The following is a 16,254-nucleotide window of genomic DNA, read 5'->3' as shown; positions in this document are numbered from 1 at the left end:
TACCAAGTCCATAGGTCTGGCCTCAACTTATCTCCCAAACTCGAGATCCAACTGAATACTACACTTCTTCTCTTGAAATCCTACACTAATCTTACACTCAATATGCCCCCAACTCTAAACGTTTGCTGTTCCAGTGTTCCCTATTCCTGTGAATAGCAGCATCGTTCACCAAATTATCCAAGTGAGAAATCAGGACCTCATTTTTCACAAGACTGACTTCTTCATTCCCAGTCCACCCAATCAGTTGCCACGTTCTGTTGACTCTAATTCTCAAACAGCTCCCAAATCTACCCACTTCTTTCCATCCCCAGTGCCTCTGACCTTTGTGTACACTGTAAGCTCAGGTTGCCAGCATTTCTCACCTATATTACCTCAGGTTTCCTCACTGACCTCCTAGTCAGGGGACTGCCACAGCAATCTCTGTAAAATACAGAACTGGCCATGTCACTCTCACTAATAAACACAAACAAAGTCTTCAATACATCCCACTAGTCTCAAGATAAAAGCTCAATTTCTTGGTGTAGACGCTCTTCTTTGGCCCTATCTTCTAGTCTCATTGCTTACCACTGCTGCCATTATACACTGCATTCTACTACATTGAACTTCCTCCCCTCCTCCAACCCAATTTGTTCTTTTTCCCTGTCTCATCTGTACATGCTCCCCATGCTCTGACATCCTGACTAATACTCAGCCTCATATGACTTTTGTTCATTAAGTTCAATTTGGATATCACTTTATCTGGGAATATTTGCTGACCTTTCTGACCTTTTTCTCTCACTCCCACCAGTTCACATAACCCTCTTATAGTCTCCACTAAAACCTAGTTTTAGCCTGTCTCAGCACTGATCACCAGTATTATCACTGCCTATTTGTCTGCAAAGATGCAGTTTTCCAATGGTAGAGAGAGGGACTGCCTTATTAACCATTGTACCCCTGATGCTTATAGCTCGTGACTACCATGTGCTAGACCTTCAATAAACATTTTGTAATGAATGTTCATGCCTAGTCAGGAAGCTCAACTTTTTCTTTCAGCCTCAAGTTTTCAAACTTGTGCCATGAAGCTAAACCTCCTCACTGTAGAACCCCTCCACTAGAATGCCAGAAAACAGTGACTAGCATCATTATAGAAAGGAAAGAAAGCATTCAAATTTTACCAACATGATCTCCTTTTGCTAAAATTCCTGAATGGAACCATCATAAAATAATTATCTCCTCAATCACATTTTTATTAAAATCAATTTATAAATGTCTTGACCTTTATCTGCAATTTTTACTACTAACATGCACACATTATTCTCCTTAAAACTCAAAATGTTAGGGTGTTTCCCAAATTCAATCATTCCGTACTTTCTGTTCAATGCAGGCAGCAAGCTGATTAGTGTTTACTGCTCATTTTCCCACCTAACGACCAGTCAAACTTTTTAAAGCGTAAACGCAGATCTCTGTAATTTACTGTTCTCTCCAAGAGCATTGTAGGATAGGAAACAAATTACAACCTGCAGTTTTCTTTCTATGTTGATCTTTTTCTATTCCAGTTTGATGTGTTATTTTATGCACTTATCTGCTGAGAAACACAAGGTGTGAAATTACACTTCAGGTGTGAAAACACTTCTCTGTCTCAGAAACAGGGCTCTCTTCTCTTCAAACTGTTCTACAGAAAAAGCTGTCAGAAAACCAACAATGAGGGAGTGGATTTGTGTTTCTGAAGCTGCATAGCTACATGACTCCTGTAGAAAAAGTTCAACGCAGTCACCAAACTGATTGGGCAATTGTGCTGCCAGGTATAGCAGTGGGAATTGAGTTAATCTTGCAAACAAAAGCATGCTCATTTCACAAAGAGAGCAATTTCAAGCTTTATCCTGCCATAAGATTATTTTCTAATTATGAGAAAGGCCACTTACTACCAAATTACTATCACTGAAGTTGGATTGTATGTGTATAATGCAGAGAAATAATAATAATCTTAAAAGCAATCCAGTCTGAAGACACCAGACAAAAGGAAGGAAAATGTTCATTGTTCTAGTTCAAAAGGGAAACTTCTATTAACAATAATAATGCACCTACTTCTTAACTTTCAGAGCAGAGGCTTTGCCCAGGAAATTCTGCTTCTACGGAATAGCTGGGGAGCATGACCAGGGTCTTTTGGGGTTCCGTGACTTACTCTGATGAACACCAGTCAGAACGAATGGAGAAAGACTCTAGCTAAGTAAATATGCCATTTAAATAGGCTCTGTTTTAATCTTTGGAAACTGGTAATAGTGGCTACAAAACAATGCTGAGCAATATTTTCTTTTCTGGTGGTGATTCAGAAAGCTTTATAGTATCTTTAGTAACTCAGAACCATTAGCAAAACACTGAATGGGTCATAATCCCTTGACAGCCCTGTCAACTCTTTTACTAGTCACTTGCCTTTTTCTTGCTAAAGGAAGGTGCCACTTGTACTAAAATATTTATAATAGTATGTAATCCCCAAATTATTATGGCACAAAAGTACGTCATTTGGAACTCAGAAGGCATTTTTCCAAAGAAACAACATGGTACCCAGTAGTTAAACAGCCCCCACAAAATACCTACCCATTTGCAGCATGATTTTCTACCAATTGCTGAGCTGAGCCTTGGCCTGGGGGTCAGAGGAACTATGAATCTCTGGGATACAGGGTAAGAGAAAGGAATTTGGCCATTTAACTTTCCCTTTTAATTTATTAATATGTATAAACGATTTTAAACATATATGAAAATAAAAAAATAATATCACACAAACTGACAGGATATTTAGAATTTGTCACATATGCTACTAATGTTTCTGCCTTTTTAAGAAATAAAACATTGCAACTGAAGATCCTTTAGTCTCCATCTTTGGGATCCTGTCCAACTTCTTTTCTCAACAAAGGTAACTACTATGTTGGATTTGGGGTTTATCATTTCCATATATGTATTTAAACTTTCAATATGTAAATACAGGTGTCCAAAATATATTTAATAGAATTTTGCACATTAGAAAATTTAACATTGTAGTGTATGTCTTTCTGAAACTTAATTTACCATTAATTTTTTATATTATACATGTATGTGATTCATTTATTTCATCTTCTGTGTAATGTTCCAATGTATTAATAAATCATAATTCATTTTTTCATTCTGTTAATGAACACTTAATTGCTTATAACTACCAAGAATTAAAAAGATTTCAGTGAACGTTTTTCTCTATTTTGCATTATATCAATATTCAAAAATTTCTCTGGGATATACCTAGAAATGAATGACTGTGCTCTTTACAAATTCTAGACACAAAATCTTTGCTAGTTGTATTAATTGCTACTACCTTCTACCTGCCTTTCAGCTTCATTTATAGTCACTTGTAGTACAAATGTTTTAAATTTTTGTGGAATCAGGTTTATTGGTGTCTTCTTTTAAGTTGATACTTTTTAAAAGAAACCATACCCAAATTCAATAGTCTCCCATATTATCTTCTGAATCTTAAGATCTTATTTTTCACATTTGATCTTTAATACAGCTGTAATTGAGCTTTGCATGTGGTGTGAGGTAGGGATCTAAATTTTTTTCTATATGGGAAGGATTATTCATTAAATAATCTATTATCTCCCCACTAATTTGTAATGCCATGTCTGTCAAATATCAAGTTTCCAAGCTTCAGTGTCTTTCCCTAAGTCTGACAATGTTTATTATAATCATTTTATAACATGTCTTGATATCTGCTAGGGATAATCCCTCTACCATCTTTTTAAAAGCTATTTTAGTTATTCTACTCTCTTGCTTGGTTTAATTGGCTCTTGGGTATGAATTTTAGAATGAGTTTGCCAAGCTCTGTAAAAAACAAAACAAAATTAAAAAAAAAAACAAACTAAAACAAAAATACTAAGAAACACTTGGGATTCTGGTTGGTATTGTACTGGACATATAATTTGGAAACAAACTTGTTTTTACAATATGGAATATTCTTGCTAATGAACATAGTATATATAGATGTGTGTGTGCTTGTGTGTGTGTGTGTGTATATAGCTTCCCTTTCTGTCTTTCATAAAGTTCTGTTGTTTTTCTATAATTTTCATATTTATCTTTATTATTTTTTGGTATCTTAGATATTTTGTTCCTATTATAAATAGTAACATTTTAAAGCTCCACTTTCTGATTGTTGCTGATGTATTATAACACAACTGATTTTATATAAGAAATATTATTTTATAGATTTTCATTTATTTTTAATGTTGATAATCAGATTTTCTACAAATAATGAATGGCAGCTTCATTTCTTCCTTTCAATCTTTAAATGTTTATTTATTTTTCTTATTATACTGAACTGCCTCAAGCTTCCAGTCTAATATTAAACAAAACTGCTGGTGGGAATCCTTATTTTGCTCTTGACTATAAAGGGATTTGAGGATTAAGAATTGGTATAGATTTCTGTAAAATATCCACTGTCAAGTTGAGCAAGTTTCTTTCTGTGCCACATTATTAGTTATTGATATTTACTACAATATCCACCATTCTAAGATCTTTCCTGGGTGAAAGATTTAAACCCTTAAAATGACATTCCCGTAGTCTCTTATCAGTAAGGTTACACTAAAGAAAGCTACGGCAAGAGACAGGAAAGTGGAAGGGGAGAGAGCCCCAGTACTCTAGAACCAGTTGCAGGCATGTGTAGGCATGAGAAGATGACAATGGAAAAATTTTGCCCATAGTCATCATTAGATGAGAATGGAAAAATTTTGCCCATATTGATCAAAGATCCCTATAAAAAAAATCACCTGTCCTGTGTGCAAACAGTTCAGAGCCTGTTGACATCTCTCCTGTAATGCCTTATACTCCTGAACTTCCGGAAAACAGTCTTCCTGATCTTTACTCCCTTGTCTTCCAATGTTTAAACCTGATAATAACTTCTGATCAAACATACCTAGAATATTTGCTATTTTCCTGAAAATATGTGACTGATAAAGTAATTGCTAACCTGAACTGGAATGTTGCTATCATAAAAATAAAATAAGATTGGGGATTGGTCTAGAAGTTGGGTATCAGGTAATGAATAAACTAATATCAGAGGATATAACAGTGAAGATCCATAATCCATATTATGAGATGGTAAAACTTCCACCTGCTATAACTTAGAATAAAGAACATGTGCCTAATGAGTTTGTTGCTCTAAAAAAAAGAAATTGAAAAATTGAATGTTAGAAGTATATTCAGTACTACTGGCTGCATTTAGGAGGAAGAGGGGAAAAGTTAAGCTTGGGAAAGAACTGACCAGTATGGAAGAAAAAAGAGAAAATACAGAAATTCAGACCTGGCTGGAAGAGTTGATTGATTCTGGATCTCTGAAGAAAGAGATTTTAAAAGGCTTTGAGCCACAAAGGCCCAGTAAACTTTCTCAGGTGAATAATGTGATATTTAATTCAAGTCAAATATCAAATTAAGGGTGTGGTCTTTATACCAGATTTGAATTATCTGAGCCACGTGACTGAGTTCGGAAAAATGGAATATGAGAAGTGATAAATGTCACCTTCAATCATGGTTATATTCAACCACTCCCACCCAAGCAAGAAATCTTCCATGCTGTCTCTTCCCTTTGCATGCCAACAATGGAGATCACATGTTGAATATCATCACCTCAGTAATATCATCACCTCAGTAAACGGCAAGTGCCTGTATGTCTCAGTTACAGCTTAGAGAAGAGTCACATAACTACTTTGGACTGTAATGCAAAGGAGAAATAAGCTTGTGCTGTGTGAAGCCCCTGAGTCAGCAGGGTTTAATCGTCATTACATCATAGCCTAGTCTATATTAATACATCTTCTATTACACATCTGCTAAGATTTTTGTCAGTAATGAAGAGTGCATTTTGCCAAAAGCAACTTTTTGCATCTATTGAGATAATCATAATTTTTTCAAAAATTTTATTTTTTAATCAAAAGCTTCTATTTGCATCTACTGAGATTATCATAAGGCTTTCTCATAAACCAGTTAATATGGTGAATTACACTGGCAGATTCTCCTAATATTAAATCATTCTTGCATTCCTGAGCTAAGCCCAATTTATTGGTCATTAATGGCTTCCTTCCTTATATATTATAAAGCTAGGTAGACCCAGTATAAACTGTAGTGTGTTTATACTATGAGGCAGTGTGAGGAAGAGGGGCAGGGAGGGACTGGGAAAAAGAGAGAGACCTTAATCTAATATCTATCTTTTACACAGCAATTTTTGTCCCTTTATATTTATTGTGACTACTGACATATTTTGATTTATATTTACTGTTTGGTTTGTGCTTTCTATTTATCATGCATTTTTCTACACTTTAAAAAATATTTTCTCTGCTTTCTATTGAATTGGTTACATTTGCTTTGTTCTCATTTATTCCCTCTATTGGTTTAAAAGATTAAAATTTTAATATGTTCACTTGGTTTAATGTCTAAAATTAATCAAAATCTCCACTCTCTTCTATTTTTAAATCTCTTAATTTTTTAAATAGACTTTATTTTTTAGAACTGTTTTAGTTTCTTAACAAAATTGAGCAGAAGGTACAGAGATTTCCCATAAACTCCCTGCTCCCACATACATACAGCCTCCTAATCTCTTCATTTTAATACTAGTATTTCTTTTCCTTGAAGCAACATCAGTCTAAACATCCAGCTCTCATATGTCTTACTCATAACCTGGTTTTGCAATATCCTCTGATCTCTCTCCAGTGTATTTTTTTCAATTTTAAAAAATTGTGTTAAAATACACAAAACAAAATTTACCATTTTAACATATTAAAGTGTACATTTCAGTGGTATTAAATACATTCAGAATGTTGTACAACATCACCACCATCCATCTCCAGAACTCTTTTCATCTTGTAAAAACTGAAACTCCATATCCATTAAATGATAACTCCCCATTTCCCTCTCCTCCACCCCCTGGCAACCACCATTCTACTGGCTTTTATGATTTTTTTCCTACTCTAAATACCTCTTATAAGTGGAATCATACAGTGTTTGTCTTTTTGTGACTGGCTTATTTCATTTAGCATAATGTCCTCAAGGTTCATCCATACTGCAGCATATGTCAGAATTTTTTCCTTTTTAAGGCTGAATAGTATTCCTTATATGTATATACCACATTTTGCTCATACATTAATCCCTCAATGGACACTTAGGCTGCTTCCACATTTTAGCTATAGTGAATAATGTTGCTATGAACATGACCCTGCTTTCAATTCCTTGGAGTACATACCCACAAATGGATTTGCTGGGTTATGTGGTGATTCTATTTTTCATCTTTTCAGGAACTGTCATACTGTTTTCCACAGGACCTGTACCATTTTACATTCCTATCAGTAATGGACAAGGGCTCCAATTTCTCCACATTCTCATTAACACTTGTTAGTGTGTGTGTGTGTGTGTGTGTTATAGTAGCCATCCTAATGGGTATGAGGTGGTATCTCACTGTAGTTTTGATTTGCATTTTCCTGATGATTGATTTTGAGCATTTTTTCATATTTCCATTGGCCATTTATATATCAGCTTTGGAGGAATGTCTACTCAAGTCTTTAATCCATTTTTTAAACACACATTGTCTTGTTGTTGAGTTTTAGCAGTTCTCTATATATTCTGGATATTAGTTTGTTATCAGATATATAATTTGCAAATATTTTCTCCCATTCTACGGGTGGTCTATTTACTCTATTCTCTTTTGATGCATAAAATTTTTGAACTTACATGAAGTCCAGTTGTCTATTTTTAATTTTGTTGCCTATGCATTTGTTGTCATATCCAAGAAATCACCGCCAAATCCAAGGTCATAAAGTTTTTTCCCTATGTTTTCTTCAAAGAGTTTTATAGTTTTAGGTGTTATATTTAGGTCTTTCATCCATTTTGAGTTCATTTTTATATATGGTGTTAGGTAAGGATCCAACTTCATGCTTTTGCAGGTTGAAATCCACTTTTTCTAGCACCATTGGTTGAATAGACTATCCTTCTCCCTTTGAATGGTCTCGGCAGCCTTGTCAAAAATCATTTGGAGTCACTCTCCTGTTCCCATATTTATGTAATTTCTGCCTAGAATTTTATTACCATTTTGTGGTAGTACCCCAATATTAGTCATTTTTCCTACTGCTCCTGTTTTTGCTTTATGCAATCCATGCAGGCCTACATTTACTTACATGTTAACCACTTTATTTGTTCATTCTTCCTTCTTGCTTCTCATTACTTCCTTCTAATTTCAACTGCTTTCTTTCTCAATTGCATCATTTAGTTGCTTTTTTCTAATGAAAAACTCTGTCAAACTTTGTGGAAAATATCTTTATTTTTCCTTCACTCAGGGAACAAAATGCTAAGCTGAGTATTTTTCTCCCAATACTTTGATATTCTTTTCCCATTGTCCTCTGGTTTCTATTAATGTTGTTAAAAAGTCTGTCCTCAGTCTTACTGTGATTCCTCTGTAGGTAACTGGGTTTTTTAACATCTGTATTGCAATATAATTGACATACCATGTGACATGGTTTGGCTGTGTCCCCAGCCAAATCTCGTCTTGAATTGTGGCTCCCACACTTCCCATATGTTGTGGGAGGGACCCGGTGGGAGGTAACTGAATCATGGGGGTGGTCTTTCCCATGCTGTTCTCATGATAGTGAATAAATATCATGAGATCTGATGGTTTTATAAAGGGGAGTTTCCCTGCACAAGTTCTCTCTTGTCTGCCGCCATGTAAGACATGCCTTTTGCCTTCCATCATGATTGTGAGGCCTCCCCAGCCACGTGGAACTGTGAGTCCACTAAACCTCTTTTACTTTATAAATTACTCAGTCTTGGGTATGTCTTTATCAGCAGCATAAAAACAGACTAATACACCATGGTAACTATCTTTTCTTTCCTATTGCTTTTAATATTTTTAACTTTGATATCATTGTGAGAATTAAATGAGTTGATGTAGAAAAAGGAATATCACCTATGCACTCAATAAGTTAGTGCCTCATCTAAATTTTCATATGAAATGGCCATGACTCTGAGCAGACAGTGGCTCTCAATACACTATATTTAACAAAAACTGGACCAGGATTCTAAAAGAAGGTCATATGTCTCATATATATTCATTTTCACTGAGTCTTTTTTTCCCTGCACTCTGTTTGTGGAGCACACTTGCTGAATCCCACTTGTTCTTCACACAAAACATGAGGGAGCTTGATTTGCTTGTTTTTCTTTCCTTTAGTCTCTGCTATTGTGAGTGCCTAACAAGGTTAATATGCTGCTGCTGCTGTTAAGTATTATCATTTGGGGTGTAATTATCATGTGTGGCTAATCATGCACATGCTGAGAAGCTGGGGAACTTGTTTTTAACTGGAGGGAACATCTTAATGACAGTTTTTGACAAGGACCATTATATCTGTACATATACACATATATACACAATGCAGTAATACACTGTAGAAGGAGACATAGAAAAGATGAAGATGGAGAAAAAGAACCTGTCAACACAATAGCTAACATTTTTGAAACACAGCAGTATATCTGTAACACTAGCTTGTTAACCTCATTTAATAAGGAAAATGTAATTCAGAGAGGTTAAATCAAATGTTGAGGCCATGCAGCAGTTGGATAGCAGGGCTAGGATAAGAACAGAATAGAGCTGCAAAGTTGTTATTGAATTGCTTTCCCGTGAAGCCAAATTCAAAAGATGATCAAACGTTTCTAACTCTTACTGCTAACTTTTCCAAAAGCATTTGTAAGTGCACATCAGGATTTCAGATGTCTGCTAGACACTATACACTGCTTTTTCATCTGGACCATTAGCCAGGGACAGACCTGGAGGTTATCATTTGCCATCAGAAGATTTGTAGACTACCCTATACCATCTTAATAGCAACAATAGTTTTGAACACTGACCACGTGTAGTAAATGAGACATGACCTTGAAAATGGCTGGCGTGACGTTTGGCACGTCGTTACTTGATTTGCACTAAGGTAAGTTCATGCTGCTACCGCACTTATATATGTTTATAAATAGGTTCTATAGGCTAGTGACAGTAATTTTCAAATAGCCTATTTTATTTTCCTTAGCCCACATGTATGATTTTTTTTAAAAATCACAACACTTTATAACATGGGCATTTTCACCGAAAGATAATTGATTGATAGACAAATAGATACATAGAAATGAAGTTAGAAAAGAAGAAATGCCCAGCCAAATACTTTCCCTTGTGATGGAGTGGTTTATGGAGGACACTATAGACGATACCCTCAGGTTCAGATGCTCAGTACCCCTTTTTTTTTTTTTTTTTTTTTTTTTTTTGAGATGGTATCTCACTCTGTGGCCCAGGCTGGAGTGCAGTGGTGCGATCTTGGCACACTGCAACCTCCACCTCCCAGGTTCCAGCAATTCTCCTGCCTCAGCCTCCTAAGCAGCTGGGATTACAGGCACCTGCCACCATGCCCGGCTAATTTTTTGTATTTTTAGTAGACATGGGGTTTCACCATTTTGACCAGGCTGGTCTCAAACTCCTGACCTCAGGTGATCTGCCCACCTAGGCCTCCCAAAGTGCTGGGATTACAGGCATGAGCCACCAAGCCCAGCCAGTACCCCGTCTTTCTGATCCAAGGTTTATCTAGGGAAACAGAGTGACATCTCAATCACTCTAATTAAAAAAACAAAAACAAAAAGTATTGCCAACCACAGAAGTCCCTATCCATGGCTAAGACTCATATTTTACTTTTACCAACTTGACCCAGCTTATCTACTTCATACCACACTAGATCGTATTCCCCAGTATTTTATACCTAAAATTTAAAATACATAGAACATTAGAAATAATTGTACAGTGGAGGTCCATATACCCACCACCTTAAGTTTTCAATTGTTTTTTTTTTATTTTCTCACATATCTGTGCCTCTATTCATCCATTAATCCATTTTAATTGTAGCCATTGTTGCTCTTCAATGCTAAAAATTTCAACATGCATTTCATTAGCTAGAGTTTAATATTTTACAGTTCTTTTTTAAGGTAAAATTTACCTATAGTGAAGTGTACAAAGCTCAGTGCCATTCACCAACTTCTGACAAATGCATACATCCATTTAACTCACATCCCTATCAATATATAGATAAAAAATTTTAAAGAATAACAAAATACAGAATATTCCCATCACCCCAGAACATTTCCTCATGTCCCTACCTAGTACATCCTAGCACCAATACCATTCCTGACCAACCACTCCTTTGCTTTTTTTCCCCACTATAGAGTAGTTTTGCTTACCGCAGAACTTCTTACCAGTGGAATCAAGCAGTAGGTAACTCAGTAAGTTTGTGAGATCCCTCCATGCTGTTGAATGCCTAAGTTTAATTTTATTACTTTTTATTGCTGAATAGTATTCAATTATATAAGTGTATCTTAATTTGCTTATTCACTCTTCTCTAGATGGGCGTGAGGACTGTCTAGTTTTTGTCGTTATGAATAAAGCTGCTATAAACATTCTCGTATGGGTCTTTTTTTCTTTTTTGACTGATCGGTTACTGCCCAAGAATGTAACTGCTAGATTCTCAGTGCATGTTTAGTTTTATAAAAAAAAAAAAAAATCTTCTACGCCTTTTCCTAAAGTGGTTGCTCCATTTTACACTCCCACCAAGAATGTATTCTCCACATCCTCACCAATACTTGGTGCAAATTTTTCAATTTAGCCATGCTGGGGGCTGTGCAGTGGAGGCTCTGGTTGGAGCCGGTGGAGACTCACATTTCTATTCTTGCCCCCACTAGCTCCAGCCCATCAGAGAAAGGAGCCCTCTTGCCCAAGGATTTTACCTCAGAAGGGGAGGGGGTTTCTATCTCAGTGGCTTATTTCTTCTAAGATCCCAAAAGAGGAGAAGAACTTCATTTACTGTTTGTTCAGTTCCTCCGTCTTACTTAGGAGGAAAAGTTTAAAAAATATCCGATTATCTAACTGGGTCAGGTTGGTGAATTCAAAGTTGCCTTTTGTTTTATGATATATTTTCAGGCAAAAAGATTCTCACTTCTAAATCCTAGCCGCTGTCTCTCTTTCCAGCAACATGTAAAACCTTAACAATATTCAAGAGAAGAAAAGTTCCTGACACTCAGGCTCAACCTATTTCCCTTCACACTTCCCTAAGAACCATTCTTTACGTGATCATGACCGCCCCGTCGGGCAGGATTGAGCTCATGGAGGAGGTAACTGCACCTCAGCCGAGAGCCTCAACCACAAGCTGTCGTGGCCCTCAGTGGTACAAGTTCCCCTGGCCGGCGGCGACCCTGTGGTGCACTCCGCAGCAGGACCCCGGCTGCTGCTGGCTCTCCCTCTGCCGTGGGGAGCGGTGCACTTGGCACGCGGCCTCCGCCTTTCCCCGCTCACAGCTCCATTCCTCTCCTGGCTCCTGTCCTCTCTTCTTCTCCCTCTCTTCCTTCCAACTCTTCTCAGTTACCTCATAAAACTCGTGTCCCCTCATTCTTTCTCTCTCTTGTTCTCTTCCATATGGGAACTAAAAATGTATCCCAAGCTTGCCATGTAACTGTCAAAGTAGTGTGAGTGCCATAATGAAGCAAGACATAATGAAAAACCAAGGCCGTCGACATCTAAAGCCCTTGAAAATTCCAAGAGGTCCCTTTCAGAAGCTCCACAAAGGAACCTTCTACTTTCTCATCCCTTCCTAATTAAACTGGCTTTTCCTCAAGTACCAGCATTCTACAGAGACAAAAAACTTTTGTCTTCACTATTGGGTTTCTATTTTAATTACTAGCATCACAGCAGCATTGTTTTCTATTCCATGGGTTGCAAAGATACAACATGTCAGTTACATTTTAAGTTTTATTGCAACACTACGCCTATGGCAAATCATGTACTAAATGCCAAATAGACTTAAACTTCTGGAATAAAATCAATTTCTAAATTAGGACTTGCCTTTTCTTCCTATTTGGTTTTAAATATTTGTTACAAGAATCTCATCTTTAGCATATTTATATAGTTATTTATTAAGATATAATAGTTCCTTCCTCAACATCACAGTTTTGCATGTATTACAGGTATGTAAACTTATAAAGTATATACTATACTGACTCCTTTTTTATAGATGAGGAAACTGAGATTCAGAACAGTTTCATAACACAATTTTTTTGTTTGTTTGTTGTTTTTTGTTTTTTTGAGACAGAGTCTCATTCTGTCACCCAGGCTGGAGTGCGGTGGTGCCATCTTGGTTCACTGCAACCTCCACCTCCTGGGTTCAAGCTATTCTCTGGCCTCAGCCTCCCAAGTAGCTGGGATTACAGGCATGCACCACCAAGCTCAGCTAATTTTTGTTATTTTCCATAGAGATGGGGTTTCTCCATGTTGGCCAGGCTGGTCTCGAACCCCTGACCTGAGATGATCCATTCACCTCGGCCTCCCAAAGTGCTGGGATTACAGGCATTGAACCACCGCACCCAACCGGTAACTCACAACTATTATAATAAGTGGCAGAGCCTGAATTCACACCTTGGTTTGTCGGCCTCCAGCTGGTACTTTCTCAAGCACCATGATGTACCTCTCCTCTGGATTACCTGGTACCGCCCAATATACAAAATTAAGCTTCTCAGCATGGACTTAAATAGGCCATGATTGTGTGATCCACGACCCCATCATTCTCTGCATCTCTACCATGTTCCTAAAAAATTGTTCAGACTTTACCTGATCTCAGAAGGACAGGAAAAGAGGTTAGCAAAAGTTCATAAGGCAAAGCAGTAAATCCAGACAGACCTCTAGTAAATTCAGAGCTATTCTGGAAAACAAATTGGTATCTAGCAAAAAGAGTCTAGCTATGCAATTAATAATAAGCATCTATTATGCATTCTAAATAGCCCTCGTGTGGCTCTGAGTGTCGACATAGAATATGGCTGATAAACCCAGTCTATTCTGTTATCCAAAGTGCTGGGGCATTCCTTACTAATTTGCCCTAATGGTTTTCATACAAGTTGACTAACAAGATACCCCCATTCCACAGATCCTTTGTGGGCTGCAGCACCGTTAAGGGCAAAAAAAGAGTGAGAGCCCAGATTCAGTTGTAGATGACTCTTTTCCAGTGGCGCTCCTAGTTCTTCACCTGCTGCTGACACATGAGGCCTGAGTCCACTGACTCTTTCAGCCTGCCACAAATATACTGATTTCATCCTTCTTTCAATAACAGTTTGGTGCCCATGGTAGGCAGGCTCCCTAGCCCTCCACTCTACTCCCTTCTAGTTTACCTTCCTGACTTGAAAGACTAGAAATTCAATAACATTTTCAGACTCTCTTGCAGCTAGCATTCCAGATCAAAATTCAGTCCTCCAATTAGGTGTATTTGTATGAGGTTCAGAAGGCAGAAGCAAAAAAGAAACCATCTTCCTGTCCCCCTTTCAAGCTGTTTTGCTGAAAAACAAGATCATAAAAAGGTAAGCTAACTTTTTAACAGCATGCTTCTAATGTTCAGTCTCTAACTTCCTAGATAGTGAGAGGCTGTTGAGGCAACTGAAAACAGCAGCTTTTTGAGTCTGGCGTTCTGAACCTTGGACTGCAGCTCTGGGGATATACTTTGAACCCCTCTTTCCAGTTACAATCTCAAAAGTCGCAGTTCCCCTGGAGAGCCAGTCCTGCATTGCCCCAGATCTGCCTCCTTTACTTCCTTTCTCTGCCACCACCACAACCATTAACATTTCTTGTGCATTCACTACGTGGTAGGCATGGTACTAAATGCTTTAAATAAATCATTTCATTTAAACTCCAAAACAACTCCATCAGGAAGGTACTATTAATATCTTTTTTTGTCAGATGAGTTAGCTGTGTTCTGAAAAGGGATAAATTGCACAGGATCAGATCAACGCTACTGGTTAAGTGGTAGGTAAAGCTGGAATTCAATCCCAGATCTGCCTTACTCCAAAGCCAGAGCTCTTTTTCTTTAAAGTTGAGGGCCTAGGACATATTAGCAGATTTTAATTGCCCATACACATTATGTTGCTGAAAATGCTGTTCATTCTTTTCCTTTAAACAATATAGACACACAGGCCAGCCTATTTCATGTCCAGATACATCTAGATAGCAAAGAAGTCTAATTAAATAGAAAGCCATTTAAAAATACAGAGGTATCTCTTTGTGAAAGCTTGCTTAAGCCATAATAAGATCATTTTTATGGTAAAAATTAAAGAACTAAGATGAAAGCAGACAGGGCTTTCCACTTGCCTCTGGAAGAACCAGAGCTGGGAGAACAGACTCACACTTACCAGGTGCTCGGTTAACAGCGAGGTTTCGGAAATGGCTGCCTTTGATCATTTCCACAGATAATCGCCCCGTTGTGGCATTGTACGAGAGCCCCACCAACAGCTCTGGCGCCCCTCCATGAGACAGCGACTGCGTGGATGAAGTACTATCACTGTGAGAAACCGCAGATGGGCTGAGCGGAGACCCTCCACTCTGGAGGGGAAGAACAACAAAGCATCCATTGGCCCACGCTGCACTACTCTCTTTCAGAGAAAGCCGATATTATGTTTGGTGAAATTGTGACCCAATCCCCAATGACTGCCAAAGATGACTAAGGGCGCACTCGGCGTGAATTACAATGGGCCCAGGGAGCACAGTCATGGATGAGATCCCTGCATTAGGAACTGACATATTTGTTTCAAGAGCTGTCTCCATTCAATATTTCCTCTCTAAAGACAAAATGGACAAAGACGTTATTACTAGTGTAAATCAAACCCTCTAAGATACAAGGAGAGTTAATAATACATTCAATATAGACTCAAATTCCCTCCTGCGTAATCTGTGCTTGGATGTTTCTAAAGAACCCCTCCACTCCAGGCCTGAGGTTTGTTTCTGTTCTCTGCGGCTCCTTGATGAATATGGCAATACAGGAGCGTTGTGTCTTAACTATTAAAGAAATGACCACTGGACGTCTACCCCCACATAGAACATTTGGCTCCTAGTTCTGCTTAAGGTTGTTAAATATATGCCAGGTGCCAAATTTTGCCTTTTAAAGAAATAACTTACATTACAAATGAGCACTTTTACAACTGTTTGAGAAAAAAGACAACACATGGGTTGTGGGTCTCAGCAACCTGGCAGGCACCAAGTGAGCCCAGGAGAACCTGAGCTTTCTGTCATGTTTATTCATGGGCACGCTTCTCCTGAGCACCTACCCGTCCCCACCAGGCATGGGCACGTCAGGAGGAGGAGCGCAAAACTGAGCAGGATACTGATTGTCCCTCAAGGCACGGGAGTAGGAATCAGTCCTGAGGGGGCAGGCAATCCTGTCCCCC

At 37.9% G+C, this 16,254-nt stretch overlaps 1 protein-coding gene across 8 annotated transcripts in view; it reads right to left on the bottom strand.

Moving 5' to 3' along the window:
- The window catches only part of SYT16 (synaptotagmin 16), a 311,747-nt gene that overhangs the window by 12,934 nt on the left and 282,559 nt on the right, over positions 1-16,254 (bottom strand). For all 8 annotated transcript variants that reach the window (XM_030811810.1, XM_030811769.1, XM_030811764.1 and 5 more), the window contains one exon: positions 15,223-15,412. In XM_030811810.1, coding sequence (XP_030667670.1) covers positions 15,223-15,412 — 190 coding nt within the window. The remainder of the gene's footprint in view (positions 1-15,222; positions 15,413-16,254) is intronic.

This window comes from Nomascus leucogenys, chromosome 1a (genome assembly GCF_006542625.1).
Source record: "Nomascus leucogenys isolate Asia chromosome 1a, Asia_NLE_v1, whole genome shotgun sequence".
Taxonomy (NCBI): domain Eukaryota; kingdom Metazoa; phylum Chordata; class Mammalia; order Primates; family Hylobatidae; genus Nomascus; species Nomascus leucogenys.
The sequence above is the reverse complement of the archived record's forward strand: the minus strand, read 5'-3'. Positions and strand labels throughout refer to the sequence as shown.